We start from the raw sequence: 15,586 nt of genomic DNA, 5'->3' as shown, positions 1-15,586 counted from the left end.
AAACAAAAATTACATGGTCACTATGGTCGATAGAGAAACTTATTGGGCCCTTGGCCTAATTTAAGACCCATTTTTATCATATAAATCTTATTAATTTAGAGAAAATATATGGTATTGTAAACTATCCTAATTTTAATTTTATGGTATTCAATTTTATTTGATAAGATAACAAAACAAATTTAAAATAAACCAAGACATTAAAATAATTGTTCAAGCTTGATTTTTTTATTTTATGAGATTAAGATTGAATTAAACTTAAATTGAACTTGATACATTTAAATGTTATATACTCTTAGTTTAAGCTTTTTTAATTATTTGAAAATTTTATCATTTAAATTTTTTTATTGATTATTAAGTTTGATAATACAAATTTATTTATATATTTTAACAATCTTTATTTATTTATCATATTGATAAGAGATTTATTAATGAATATGATTTAAAAATTTTGTTCATGAACAATTCATAAATCTTGTTCATAAATATTAATAAGTTGAATATATATATTTAAATTTATTTATTTAATTTAATAAATTATTTAAATTTATTTATTTAATTAATTTTATATATATTTTAAACTAGCATAAATAAATTCATATCAAATTGAATACATATAAATGTTTGGTTCAGAGCTCCATTACATCCAACATACATGATAATTGATCTGAAAATACTGACGGCTAGAATCATTTTATTTTATTTTCTTATTTAAAAAAGAGCCACCATCCTTCACGATCTCTCAAATTTGAAGTTGTGAAAACCTAAAGCCGCTTACCCATCTGGGGTATAGATCCAGTGGAACATCTGCTCGTTCATACGAAAACGTACGGTCCAAATCGCAGCTCGACAATTTCATCAATACTTGCAGATAAGTGTCTACTTGCGGGTACACACAAGGGAGGGGAAGGGAAGGGAAGGGAAGAGAGGCGAACCGAAGCGAAGACCAACAGCTGTGGGCGGCCCTGCCTCCAACCCCATCCGCCTCTCTTCGGAAGGCTTCTACACCCTTCGATTCCCCTCTTCCCTTGTCAAATTCCCGCTTCCTCCCGATCTGCGAGCGTGCATCTGCACGAAAGCTCTCATCTTTGGTCGCTTCGCCCTGGGTATCGAGAAAGATCGGATCTTTGGGGTGAGGAAAAGGCGTCTTTTTTGTGAGTTACCTTGGGCTTGGGGGCTGAGAATTTGGTGGGATTCGTTTGGATGGAGAAGGAATCGAAGGAGCAGAGAGCTCCGCCGCTGAGGGCGGCTCCGCCGGAGCGCGATTTCCCGTTGCAGTGGGGAAGCTGCAAGCGCCTCCGCTGCGTTAAGGTCAGAGAGGAAGGCTCCCCGGGTAAATCCGACGGGAGGAGGAGGGCTACGTCCCGGATCAACCGCCGCATCGTCATCGGGGGCGACAGGGACTTCCCCACGCCGCGGTTTCGGCACCCCGCGCAACTCCCCCACAGGTAAAATGACCAAAAGGAATGATTTTTTTTTTTTTTTGCCGTTTTAGGCATTTTGGTGAACCGACGAAGAGATTGAAGTTGCTGATGCCTGGATTCCGCGCAGGAGGTCCGAATCCGTGGGTAGCGAGAACCAGAGATCGCGGTCGGTGACGTCGTCGCCGGAGAAGGAGGATCGGTGCTACACGACGAGGGGGTCGCTCATGGCCCACGGATGCGAAGGGGAAAACGGGGCGGCCGGCGGCGGAGGCGGCGGGGATGAGAGAGGAGCGGCCGTGGCCCTGCCCAGGTTCTTTATATCCCTCTCCAACAAGGAGAAAGAAGAAGATTTCATGGCCATGAAAGGCTGTAAGCTGCCACAGAGACCCAAGAAACGCTCCAAATACATCCAAAAATGCATACTTGTACGCCTCTTCTCCGAGTTCCAGAAAAACGAATTGATCTTTATATTAGATGAAACTAATTCTTCTTTCTGGTTGATTTGTTTCTAGCTAGTGAGTCCAGGAGCATGGCTGTCAGATCTTTCCCAAGAGAGATACGAGGTGAGGGAGAAGAAAGGATCAAGAAAGGTACACATGCTCTTCTCTTCCAAATGCCCATTGATCATGTGCTTGTTCTTCTCCTAACTTGCTTTTCTGTTCTTGAAATGCCCACTGAGTTAGCTCTTTCTCTCCGCAGAGAAAAAGGGGATTGAAGGCGATGAGTTTAGAGAGTGATTCAGAATGAATCAAAGAGACTGAAATCTTCCTTTTCCTTTTGTTGTTGAATAAGACTTGCTCAGCTAAGTATTGAATATGTAATGTGTCCTTCCTCCCCTCACTCCTTTGGGGGGCATGTTACTTGTTTCTTAGATCAAGAAATTTTGTATCAACTATTTGAAATAAGTTCTTCAGCTAGTTGTCGAATCACTGTAGATTGCTTCTATTCTTATCCTCAATCCCATTCTCTGATACTGTTGAGCAACTATGTGGATGAAATGAGTGATTTGTTTTAAGGCAGTTGTTATGTTCTGCAATTGTTTCATTACAATGGAAAGTGAGAATGAACAGAGCAGATAAAGGAAAGCTGAGAAAGGCTCAGCAAAGAAGATGATGATAAGATAAACATTTCCCTCTTCCTTGCTTGTTCAGTTCTCTTGTAAAAGCAGATTTTTAGTGATGCTTCAAAAAGAAAGCTTTTATTTTTTGCAAAAATATTTAAATTAAATGCGTTAGAAAATTTAATTTCAAATGTTGATTTTAATTTTCTTTTCAACTGTTAAATTTTGTTTTTTAAGAAATGGAAAACAGTTTTTTTTTAAATAATAAATTCCTAAGACCTAGACTAGCTAGCTAATTTGTCTTTTAAAATATAAAAAATATCTGCATCAGCTATCCTATCCAAAATTCACATCAATTATTCTATCCAAAAATTTTACCTTAAATTTTGAATAGGATAATTAAAAATTTTCTACATTAGTTACCCTATTCATTTTCTAAATTTAGATTTAATGAATAGTGATTTTCTAAATTTAGGGAATGAAATTTCTATCCTAAATATAAAATAATATTTCTTTTTAATCTCTCTTTTCACTCAATCTTTATTCTTCTATTCATTCCATAAATATAATAATAAAAAATTAGAAGAAAGAGAAGAAAATATTAAAAAAATTAAGGACGATGAAAATTTTAGGGTATTTGATATAGTGTGTAGTGAAAAGGAAACTGATATGGATACTCTAACACAGTTTGTATAATTGGATAGAGTAAAATTAGTTGGATTATAAAAAAAAAGGGAAAAAATAGTTTATCACATTCAGATAATTATCATACAGATATTATGAATTATCTCTCACGGTATGAGTATTTATTTTAATAAATTATAAAATATCTTCTATAATTTATTTATATTTATTTATCAACGATACCTTTTCTCTAATAATAGATTACTAAATTTAAAACTCACAATGCAGATTAAATATCTTTATTAAATATCGAGTGTTTTTTTTTAATATTTTTGACTTGAGTTTTTAGTTTTTCTTTTTATAGAATTCAAGTGTTTTAGTTAAAATTTGCTTATGGTTAGGGGCGAATTGTAATATTTAGAAAATTGTGGGCATTTTGAATAAATAGTTGGCAATGAGAAAGGGATGAAATTGTGGGGGGGCAATGTGACTTTTTCTCAAATAATTCAAGAATATAAAAGAAGGCAAAAAATAGTCAAAAAAAAAAAAAAAAATTGGCGAAAAAGGAAGAAAGATGAAGAGCGTGCTGAGGCCGCTGCCCGTCCGCTTCTCCGTCACGCATCCCGTCGCTGCCTCTTGCTTCTTTAATGGCCTCGCGGTTTGCAGCAAACGCTCGCTGCCATTTTCCCATCTGATAAAGGTGCCTTCCCCTCCAAGGCACCCTCTCTACTCATCTACTTTCTCTCCTCCTCTGGCGATGGCCTCATCTTCGTCGTCGTCCTCCTCCCAGGTTTGCTAATTGGGTTGTGTATTTTTTTTTAGGGGAATTAGTTATGGAAATTTTAGTGCCTCTGTGTTGATCGGAATCTGGTATCGTAATTTTGACTTCAGGCGCCGGCGCCTGGCGATACGACGAGTATTACGGACGCCTTCGAGAAGATTAGGGTTCATCAGGTCCCAGTTCTTGTTTATTTGATTGAAAATATTGAAAATTTTCTGTTGGTGATATTAAAGTAGAAACGATTCCAACACTTGTCTCGAGGTGGTCTTCCGAGCGATAAAGCAGAGTCACTATGGTGAAGTCACGATTTGTCCAGATGAAAGACTTGGTTGATTGACTTTGTTATTCTTTACCATTGGCTCGAAATGTTCAAGCTCAAATTTGTAGCAGCTGTCAAATCTAATACTGTAGACCCTTGATTACCAGATTCCTAATCTCCTCCACTTAAGACTCGACATCCCTATTAAGATCTAAAGTGTCGTTAATACCACATAATCATCTGTAATCGACAACAAGTGTGGCCAAATGATAGTTCCACTTTCAAACAAGCAACTATTTCCAAACATGTAGAACAGGGTTTCCTTCATGGCATGTCTTTTCTTTTGACATTTGTTCATTCTTTTCCTAAGCCCCGGGTTTGCAAATTCACTCTTGGTTTTGCAGGTTAGGACTACATTGATTCGGATTGTTACCACCAATCCAAATTAGAGAATTGACCAATTAACAATCATAGGAACAGCCACTAGCCAAAATGCTTTAGCCCACATCGACAGCAACTGATGTCTTAAAGTTTTAGATCCCCTCGATTAACTGACAACTCTACATGAGAGGCTAAATTAGGACATCACAAGGATTCTTATCATAATTTCATGCTTTGCGATTATACAGGCATACAAACCAGATATCCCTTATAAGCATGGAAAGTGAGACATCCCTTCCTTCAAAGAAGTTTGATATATATATATTTTTAATGATTTTAACTTCTCAATTAACTGAAATGGCATTGAAATGCCTTACAAAGTGTCATTTTCTGATCTATCTGATTATTATGTGTTCATTCTGGATTTCAACTCCACTGACTCTGGATAATATCTGTTAATCTGTTTAAAGGTGAATGTGATGGTTCTAGAGAAATGGTAAGAACTAACTAAAGATATGAATAAATGAGGACTGAAGTATTTCAATATGTAGCCACCTATCAGAACAGTAAGGCATAACTGACTTTTTAGTATAATTGACTCATGGAATTTCACCGTAAAATGATTTGTGGTCTAATATGTGAAGATGAGATCTCTATGATACAATCACTAGTTGTTTGGTTCAATTATAAGCAAACTAGATTGGAAGGTCTTTCCGTCAAAGCTCGGCGGTCCGAATTCATATTTCAGCATTATTGGGAGAGGTTAACCTTTTGTACTCCCACCCCGAACACTGAATTATCTCATATCTTATGTGTTGTGGGGACACCTTGCGGGCAAAGACCAAAATAAAATAAATCTCTACAATACAAGGATTACATTCTAGAGCTACATGGATTTGAAGTAACACAATCTTACTCCTATAGTTTTGCAACTGCTTTCATTTCCTTAACTTTATTTTTTTTGCTATCAAAGGAAGCTGCAACTCGACTCTCTCCTGTTGAAGAAATAAGGACATTACTTGATTTCAGTATTCGAGGCGTTCTTTCGACCTTTTCTCAGGTTCTTAAATTCATACATTTTTTTAGTCAGTTTATTTTTCTCCTCTTTTTGTTGTTGTATTTTTCTCCTGTTATTTTATGGTGACAGTAATATTGTCCTAACATTCTGAAGTTATATTACTTGCCAAACCTGATTCTTCTGATTACAGTGTGATTGATTACCTTTTTCTTTTTTTTTTTTTTTTGGCATCATGGTTTTAAACAATAGATCCAATCAGTTCTGTATTCTCTCAGACCTATACGATAATGCAGTACTTGTATAACACCATATGCTAATTTCTGCCACCTAATCTCATTGCATAAACCAACAACCATAAGTGAAATGTGTAGTACAGTTACTGGTGTTGAATTGTAAACTGCACCTGTGGTCAGAGAGGTAAATTCCATTAACTTTTTGGTTTAATTAATATTATTAACCATTTTTACATGGTTGTCAAGTGGTAACAATTGGTTTAATTATTCTATGCTAATAATAGGTTAACGAGGAAACAAACGCCTGTTGGACCGTGTTGGCTGGCTAGAAGGGGGGTTGAAACAACCCTGTAAAAAATAAAAAATAACCCTTCTCGATATTTCGAATAACCACTTGCATAAATAAAGTAAACAAATAAAACAGGAAAGAAGAGGCAAAGGGGTTTTACTTGGTTACAACCGGAGAGGTTATTAATTCAAGGAAGTTGAAGCGCACTAACTATCTCCTTCAGGCGAAAAAGCCTCTTACAACATTTAAGCACAGAAAATAAAGAAGCTAAACTACAAATAAAGCGCACAAGTGTTGGAAATGCTAATTGCTTGTCTGTTATCTAGCTTCTGGACCAAGACTGTATTTATAGCCTTGGTCGGGGCGCCTGGAAGGGTTCCAGGCGCTTGGGAGGGGATAAAACTTTATCCCCGACGCAACGGTCAGCGTCCACATCATTCTGGATAGAATCAGCATTTCGGGCGCCCGGAATGGTTCAAGGCGCCCCGGACTGTTACGGGCGCCCCGGGTGAGGAAAGTCAACCTTGTTGACTTTTTCAGCCCGGGTTTTCTGCTCCAACTTCGTTCGCCTCGGTCCGGGTCTTCCGCTCGCTTGGATGATCTCGACCATCCGGAATAGGGCTCACCCGAACCCAACTTCCGGCCTTCTTGAGCAGCCTTCCGCTCCGGCTTCTCGTCCCTCGGAAACGCCGCGTGCTTTCTTCTCGTCCGCCAGCATACTCATCCGCAGCTCTTCGTCCCTCGGACGCACCGAGCCCGTCGGCTCTCTCCCGTGCCGACCTTCTCGGTAGTTGCGTCTCTTGCTCCCCGAGCAATCTTCCGCTCCGGCTTCTCGTCCCTTGGAACCAACGCACGCTTCCTTCTCGTCCCTCGGATGCACCGAGTCCGTTGGCTCTCTCCCCGTGCCGTCCTTCTCGCTAGCCACGTTTTCCGTTTGACTTCCTGTGCTCCTAAATTCCTGCACACTTAGACACAGGGTTAAAACACCACAGGACTTAATTTAACTTGTTGATCACATCAAAATAACCTTGGGGTTCTAACAACGCCAACTATAAAAAATATGGAAAAGCATGAAAAGTGTAATTTAGACTTTTTCTTTCTTGTGATTTTATGGTGCAGAAACATCTATGTAAGCTACTAGCACCAACCTAATGTTGTTCTTGACAAATATGTAGTCATAACATTTTTCTGCAGATGATAGTTAAAACCTTCTTGTTTTTGGTTTTGTGGCATTATCACTTAGAACCTTGCTTAGTGCTATAGTTAGCCTCGACAAGGACTGGATGAGTGGTTTCAGGGATTTTAATTCAGCATTAACCTACATTATAGAGTGGATGTGACTTGAGTTGAGACAGGTCCAACTTGTCAGGGTCAAAGAAGTGATGATCCTCTATTTTCCTTTTCAAATACTTGAATTGATTAACCTATAAAGGAAATAATGTTTGAAGTACTTACACTATCCTTTGTTGCACTCTTTAGATGAAATCTGGGTCTAGATAAAGTAGAAAAAAGAGATCCATTTGACTCTTCTTGTTGAAGCAATGAATTTAGATTTGGGTTAGACATTTACGTTATTGGTTTTACCTTTCTAAACTTTTATATTTTGTCACTTATCAAATAATGAGTCCTGAATTTTTTGGGGTCGGCTAGATGGATTTTGCTCAACCGTTGGCTCTACGTGATGGTATGATCTTTTAAATCACTCTTAGCTATGTAAAAGTTAATTGGTCTTCCTCTAGCCTTAATGCTTTCAATTCTAATCAACTCAACTTGTTGTCATTGAATGTGCTAAATCATCTAAACCTAGTTTCTTTCATTTTTGTTATTTGTTCTAGCTACATCTTGTTTCCTTTCATTTTCCATATGGCAACATTTTTCAAATATTCTATCTAAGTTTTTGTATCCATTTTCCATGGTTGCATAAGAGGAACAATAAGGTAGCTCGCTAGAATGAGTAAGTCAATTTTAATTTATTGAACATTTGAAGGCTTAATTGAAACTACATGCTCTGAATCTCTATCCTTAATGAGAGTGATGAACTGCTACACAGATCATGTGGGTTTTGGATAATGGAAGGTCGGTCATTTGCATCATACTATTATAGTTGATATACCGACCCTATATTTTCCTGAGAATTGGACAGAAAACAAATTGATGCAAAGATAAAATGATTTCCCACAGAAAATTCCTTTATCTTGGGCTTCAAGATAATAATTTCCTTTTTATCTATTCACAAATATTGATCACAACATTAATCGGATTGTAATTGAACTAAATATATATTTTTTTTTCTTTTAACTAACATTTGATTCTTAGATGAACAATTAAAAAGAATAATCTATATTGTTATTTCTTTTCCAATTCAACATTTTGAATCTTTGATTTCGTACATGTGGCTGTGCAGGACCACCAGGGTTATCCTTCTGGATCAATGGTTGATTTTGCATGTGATTATAGTGGTTCTCCCATACTGGCAGTCAGTAGTTTAGCTGTCCATTCAAAAGTGAGTATGCTGCTAGCTTTTGGGATCATGCATTTGTGAATCCACATTATCTTTTTTGAAACTTTTCATTTTTCTACTTTTTATCTCTTGATCGGTTGGAGTTTATTTTGAACAGTCTAACGGGGAAATTTGTAATGCATGCAGAATCTATTGGCAAATCCTAAGTGCTCATTGCTTGTAGCAAAGGATCCAGAAGATAGGACCGATACAATTGTCACCATATATGGTGATGCTGTTCCAGTATGTGCAATTTTTTTTTCTCTTCTTTCTTGCTCTGTGGTGAGAATTATTTATAACGTTGTCCGTGTATCTTAATTTATTGGATGACACATATGGTCTTAAATACTAAATTAACATGTGATTCTACACATTCTATGGGTTAAGTGTTGGTTTGTCTGGAAACATGTAAAGTTAGTTGCCAAAGCTGGGGGAATTGCTTTTCATCTCAAACCTTGGTGATTGATTCAAACCAATTTGAAACCTTGTATTTTATTTGTCATATTAATATAATTAGGAATGGAGAACTTATATCAATAAGGGTCCTCTTGTTGAGATGATGATTTCAATTGTTGAAGAGTTAAAAATTTAAAATATTATTATCTAAAAATAATTAAGTGTGGATAAAATAGATACTTCACCTCCCACTTCCATTGCAACATCTGCAGCATTGTATGGCATGTAGCAGGAGATCTATGAGTCAACTTCTAGAAGTGCGCTCTTCTTCCTTGCAGGATTCCATCATCTTTGTGGGCTAAGAATTGCTGTAATAATCTATATCACTTGCCTCCTGTCGTGTAAGTTTGATCTAGATTTTTCAGATTTGTGCATGTATTGTTCTTTATTGAACCATTCATCTTGCCGAGTTTCTCCTATAGAATTGGATTTCTTCTGAGAACTCTAGATTCTAATCTTGTACTGTCTCTTCTTCTACTTTTGGTGATCTTGAGTTGAAGATTTGTCTGCCTAGTTCTTGTTTTTCTGCCATTCTTCCTGTCTTAGTAGGGTTTTCTTCTGCATCTTGACATGAAGGGAGTTTTCTTTCAAATCTTGCCTTGTTCGATGACAGTGATACCTCCTAAGATCTTGTTCTCACCTCCAATTTTTTTGTGTATTTTTATATCTGCCTTTTTGTTGCTTCTCTCTGCTGATATGCCTTCTCCATGTTTCTTCTCCCTCTTTACAGATATACGTCTAGTTCTTCTTCTTCTTTCAATTTCTCATCATCATTTAGAATCATATTTATTCTATTTGCATGTTGCTTCTGTGTTGACTAGAAACTAGTAAAGACCTCAATAATGAAATATCATGATCCCAATTTATTACTTTTAGCAAGGAGTCTAATTGTGCCATCCATTTCTAGCGATCTGGACTCTGGAGTGAAGACCTGAACAGAGATGATCTATTCTCAATTTGCTACTTCTTCAAAAGAAATTAACTATATTATTCATCTACTGTGAAGATTGAACAGGGACAAATAATCTGTTCTCAGTTTGTTATGTACAACAAAGAGTTGAGTTATGATATTCATCTTTCCTCTAGACTTCTGAGTGTTTCCCTTTCCCTTAGTCAATTTGGTGGTGTTGTATGTGACGCTGCAGGGAGGAGCTTACACAAGATTTATTCCTGAGAACTCTCTTTGTTCTCATTCACTGCATCCTTTCTCTCGTTATCTTCACTCATTGTCAATGTGCTGAGCTGAGGTCAAAAACATCATTGGTTGTGTTGATTAGAGGTCGAATGGATCATTGACTATTTTCTCTCTCTGTTTTAAGTGCCATTTTGCTATGAGTATTATGTGTTTATTTCATTCTCATAGTGTATTATGTGTTTATTTCATTCTCATAGTGTATTATGTGTTTATTTCATTCTCATCGTGCCAATCTACATTTTCTAGATAATGTAATAAGTTGGACATAGTATCCATGCTTTACCTTGAGGACTAGAGTTTAGAGTCTTAAAATTAATAGGATTATTAGGTATAATGGGTTTAGTCCTACAATGGTACCTTTGGGATTAGGATTTTATCCTGGGTCCTATATCTTGTAATGATTATCTCATATAAAATACCTCACAATATTCTTCTTTTTGTAAACATAGCAGATAAAACTTGGATAGAATTAATAGAGTCACAAGATCTATGAAGTTAATTCCTAATAGTTGGTACTAAGATGCCTTACTGATGTGATATTGTTGAATCAATATGAGATTCTAAATGGAAGTGTTAAATGGTAATACAGTTTTGTGATGATATTCTAATTCTGTAAATTACTCATTCTCCACACAAGATTATCCATAGTTTTTATCAAGGAGTCGGTAAAGTTAATGGTGGGATAAAATCTACATAGTTGATCGCATCTATGTGGTACTAAAATGACTTGTTTATGTTGACATTGGAGAAAGTGTGACTGTAATTCTTTAAATAGAAGCGGTAAATGTTAGTCTAGGTTTGCGAATGATATTCTAGTTATGAAATGAAACATTTTTCATGGAAAAGTACGATGATTGTGTCAGGAAATATCCTTTTTTTCCTAGGGTTTTGTTCTTTCACCATTTGCTCTTCTGGATTCTAGAGATTTAGTATGCCTTTAATGTACATGAATTTTCAACTACCATCATCAGGAATTGCTTAGAAACAAACATGACAGTTGATATGCCTCGCATGACACTAAAGAACTTACAAATGCTAATGACTTGTGCTTGTTAACTTTATTAATTCTGCATTCTGTCATTATGACAACTCTACTTGCTGGCTAAATTGTCTGAAATCTCAGATTATGTATCCTCTTTCTTCAATGATAACAAATAGTTCCTGTGTATGATTCTAGGAATGCTACCTTTTTAGTTGTTTTTTTGATAATAATGTTCTGAAAGTTCACTCTTCTCATCTTTCCCCTCCTTGATAATTTAGCCCTACTATAAATCTCTTGGTTTAAACCTCCTCTAAAAATGCCTTTTGCCTTGCAGCTTTCTGATGTTGATAAGGAGTCTGCTCGTACTGCTTACCTCAAAAAACATCCAGATGCATTTTGGGTGACTATAAAATGTCTTTTCCATGATACATTGTGCTGTTTTACACATTTACGAGTGATGAAAGATGTATTCTGCAATCATAGGTTGATTTTGGTGACTTTAGTTTGATTCGCATCAAACCTAAATATGTTCGCTATGTTTCTGGAATTGCTACAGCACTACTAGGATCAGGAGGTAATTTTCATGAATTCATGTAACCAAACTTTAGTTCCATCTCAGATAAAGCAGTGCTTGGTATATTAATTTAAAGCAACTTTCAGTTAAGTAAGAGTGAGTCCTTAACTGCATGACATTGATTGCGAACTACCATGATGAATGATCATGAAGGTGATCTCATTGCTGTTGGCATGGTAGTGGTGGCTGTGGATCACCCTTATGAAATAATCTACCTAATTGTTGGGAGTCAAATACCCTTCATCATGTAACTTACATCTACCACTGTATGGCTTCTATGACATTTCACATGGAAAATAAATCACCTTTGATTGAATCACTAACAATGACCATCCTAATTTGAGAAGAGTTATTATCTCAAGTACATAAATTTAAATGAGTAGATGGGCATGTAATACCTCTTTGTGCCATGGAAATGAGGAATTGAATTTCCTTGAAACTGCAGTTGGTCTTCCTCTTCTTCTCACTTCTCCCTTGTTGAATACTGTAGCAAAAGGTGATTACGCTCACCCTAGGCACCCCTCACAATCTGTCCTCAGGTTATGTGAAGGGAGGTAAATCAAGAGGTCAGTTTATAGCCGACCGCCAAGTGGCTAGAGGGTAGGAGTTTTTTTCCCTCGAGAGCATGCGTCTGCAAAGAATTGACTCCTTGCCCCATTGTAGCAAAGTTGTCGCCCTCTAACCAACTGGGCATCCCCATGGGGACACACAATGGGTTGAACACGCTACTAGGGTAGGAGAGCAGACCTTCCATGCATTTATAGAAAGATTATTTGGCCCTTCCCATCAAAAGCTGAAGATAAAAGCCTATACAACATCACTCACTTGGTCCACATGATGTGTTCAAGGTCTATTAAATGAATCATAAGTTTGGTTTAAACATGGCTCACCAATATTAGTTCGATCTAAGCCTACTAGTTTTTACAAACACTGCATATCGACTAATGGCAGCTCATTTAATGCTGAAATTCTAACACCTAAATCAACATGGTATCATGCAATCAAGGAAGCAAGTTACCTATTTCTATACAAGTAATCTGTAGTGAATACTATTGCCATCTTGATGGTATTTGCTTTTTGATTCTATGTTTGTGTTAACTATGTTAGGATTTGTAACTGTATCAAAATATAGCAAAAGAAATTTTAGCAATACAATTAAATGATTATCTCATTGTATTTGTCCCTTGTGATCTTTTGTTGCTAGAATTTGATGGTGAGGAATATAAAGCTGCAAAAGTCGATCCGATAGCTCAATTTACAAAACCTATCGCGGTACGGTCATGATTTTCGCATCATTTTTTTGGGTGTTATGTTTATTGACATGTACTTCCTTTGCTAGTCACATATGAACAGGGATCACGCTGAAGACACCCAAGCAATTGTACAATATTCAACCTCAGTAAAGGTATTTAAATGAACATTACAGTTTGCATGTTTAAATTCTTCGTAACGAGCATCACTTTACAATTGTTGATCATAATTAATGTATCATTCACTATGAAAGACACATTTTCATTGTGAGTTATACTTTATGTGATGACAAGGTGAATCCCAACGTAAATAAGGTGAACAAAACCTTCGCCTAATTACTCAATTGTCTCATTTATCATTGTATAATAGGCACTACTTTCTCTATTTAACCATGCCTTGCCATTCATTTGTCAAGCCCCAGAGACTTTAAATCAACATCTGTTTATGATTGTACTAACATATGAATGATACCTTCAGGTAGACTCGGCTCAGATGCTTGATGTGGATAGCCTAGGCTTCAACGTAAAGGTGGGGAGCTTGGTGGAATACCCAAGTCTTGTTTCTGCATTGTCCTATTATATATGTGTATTGATGTATGTTTATTTTGAATATTACTTGGATCACCTTAGGGTTTCCTCTGCGCTTGAGTTTTCTGTTACTTCATAGTTCAAATATTTCAGAGAATTTGAAGTGCACAGGATCTCAAATTTATGGTACCATACAAATCTTCTAGTTTTTTATTTTCATTTCACAAGACCTTTCTTCTTGGTGTCAGATATATCTAATTTGAAAATTTAGTACTAGTATGATCTTCATATAGATATCTCTAGTTCAATTTCATTATATTATATCATACAACTATAGCTGCCTATAATTTGTATCCTTCCAGCCATGGTTTGTGTTAATTGAAGATATTAGGGACGTTTTCTGGGTTTGATTAACTAAATGATATTTCCTCCATGCATTTTATTTGCTATGAAATGCTTTAGCAAATAGTATGTTTGTCGTTTATCTGGGATCTAAAACTGTACAGTTTATTCAACAAATTGAGCATTCATTTACTTTCTGATTAGTGATGCATTTGTCTTTCAGATCAAATACTAGTTATAACAAGCATATATTTAGATATAGAACTAAGAAATAGGATTTGAAATAGTATTGCCAGGATGCAAATTGCCAATTTAGCATATTGCAGTTCTTAGTTTTGTCTTCTCTCTGGTCGGCTTTTACCCAAATTACTACTGCTTTTGTATGTTTCTCTTTTCATGGTTGATGCTTTAGGGGAAGCCTGATTTCTGTTTTTTGTGTTCTTCGAGTACTGAAAGGCAAAATACATCTTTTATACAGGCTGGCTTCGGAGGAAATAATTTGAAACTTCGAATCCCTTTCCCTAGACAAGCACAAGACAGGAAGTAAGCATGCTCAGCACCTAGTTAAATTATATTTTCTTTTTTGTTGTGTTAAAACAAATGTTAAATGGTATGTAAATCTAAGAGATTAAGCACATAAACCTTTATACCATTTAATCTTGCTTTTAAAAAAATTCATTGTTCTGTTTCTCTTATCTATTGAATCTGCAAGTAGATCTTTGCAAAACCTGATCAAGTTTTTGTTTATTCATGTAGAGATGTGAAGACTCTAATAGTGGAAATGCTTCAAGCTGCCAAATCAAATAATCGAGCATGATGGAATTGGTAGGTGATTGACGCTCCCATAGTTTCAACTATTCTTTTTGTTCCTACATAATTTGTTCACACAATTTCTCTGATGTTGGACAGCATTTATGGGAGAAAAAAATATCCAGTCATTACAGTCATTGATCATTTGTTCTAAGTGCAATTTTCTTTTCTCATGAAATCCTCACGCAGCACATCAACTCTACTTAGTGTGCATATTTTTGCATGAAAGTTCATGAATCGACTATCATGTTCGACCCCTTGTCACTGTTGAAACTCAGTTGCTTTAATTATTTATTTTATCAGGCTATATAAATTAGATACGGTGCCTACAACAGAAGAACGTAGGGGAAAGGAAGCAAGGTAGTACGATCTGCAAGTGCATTTAAGACAGATGAACAAAATGACGTCAATGTTCTAGACAGATGAGCAATTTGTTCACAAATTTGATGATGTTATTTGCATAATCAGATGTTGACGCATTTGTTGATTAGGTTTATCTTGATAAGAGTGTTAATCCTAATTTAAAAATTCGAACTCAAAATTAAAATAAATCATTAGCATATTTCTTCTTTTTTGCCTTTTTTATATTCTAGAGGCTATTCCAAGCCAATGTTCAATGTATATGGCAATTTAGACCAGACGGGACAAAAAAATATAGAGAGATCATTTTATTGTTCATGGTAGAAGAAGATGATTACGCTCATTTTAATTTAAATGTTCTTTGCCACCTGAGAGATAAATCACATGATTAATTTATAATTGATTGTCAAATGATTAAAAGATAAGAGGAGTTTTTTTTTTCAGAGGATATGCATTGGTTGGGATTTAATTTATGCTCCACTGTAATAAATCTGCTATCCTCAAACCAATTGGACACTGGTCA

The 15,586-nt window shown here is 36.0% G+C and overlaps 2 protein-coding genes across 3 annotated transcripts; both read left to right on the top strand.

Moving 5' to 3' along the window:
* The first annotated feature begins 871 nt into the window (after window positions 1-871).
* Window positions 872-2,350, top strand: LOC121971960. 2 transcript variants are annotated; one of them, XM_042523513.1, is made up of 4 exons: window positions 872-1,445; window positions 1,549-1,846; window positions 1,934-2,011; window positions 2,121-2,350. In XM_042523513.1, the coding sequence occupies exons 1-4, from the start codon at window positions 1,201-1,203 to the stop codon at window positions 2,166-2,168; spliced, it is 669 nt and encodes a 222-aa protein (XP_042379447.1). In that variant the 5' UTR covers window positions 872-1,200; the 3' UTR covers window positions 2,169-2,350. The 2 variants fall into 2 exon arrangements, with proteins under 2 accessions (XP_042379447.1, XP_042379446.1); XM_042523512.1 differs by having other exon boundaries at window positions 2,105-2,350.
* A 1,293-nt stretch (window positions 2,351-3,643) lies between these two features.
* On the top strand, window positions 3,644-15,288 carry LOC121971959. Its single transcript, XM_042523511.1, has 13 exons — window positions 3,644-3,895; window positions 3,997-4,059; window positions 5,500-5,586; window positions 8,471-8,569; window positions 8,714-8,809; window positions 11,534-11,599; window positions 11,683-11,773; window positions 12,978-13,045; window positions 13,113-13,178; window positions 13,502-13,552; window positions 14,372-14,436; window positions 14,650-14,718; window positions 15,007-15,288. The coding sequence occupies exons 1-12, from the start codon at window positions 3,680-3,682 to the stop codon at window positions 14,708-14,710; spliced, it is 1,029 nt and encodes a 342-aa protein (XP_042379445.1). The 5' UTR covers window positions 3,644-3,679; the 3' UTR covers window positions 14,711-14,718; window positions 15,007-15,288.
* Window positions 15,289-15,586: the final 298 nt, after the last annotated feature.

This window comes from Zingiber officinale, chromosome 4A (assembly GCF_018446385.1).
Source record: "Zingiber officinale cultivar Zhangliang chromosome 4A, Zo_v1.1, whole genome shotgun sequence".
NCBI lineage: Eukaryota > Viridiplantae > Streptophyta > Magnoliopsida > Zingiberales > Zingiberaceae > Zingiber > Zingiber officinale.
Note: the sequence above shows the minus strand (reverse complement) of the source record. Positions and strands in the feature narration are given on the sequence as shown.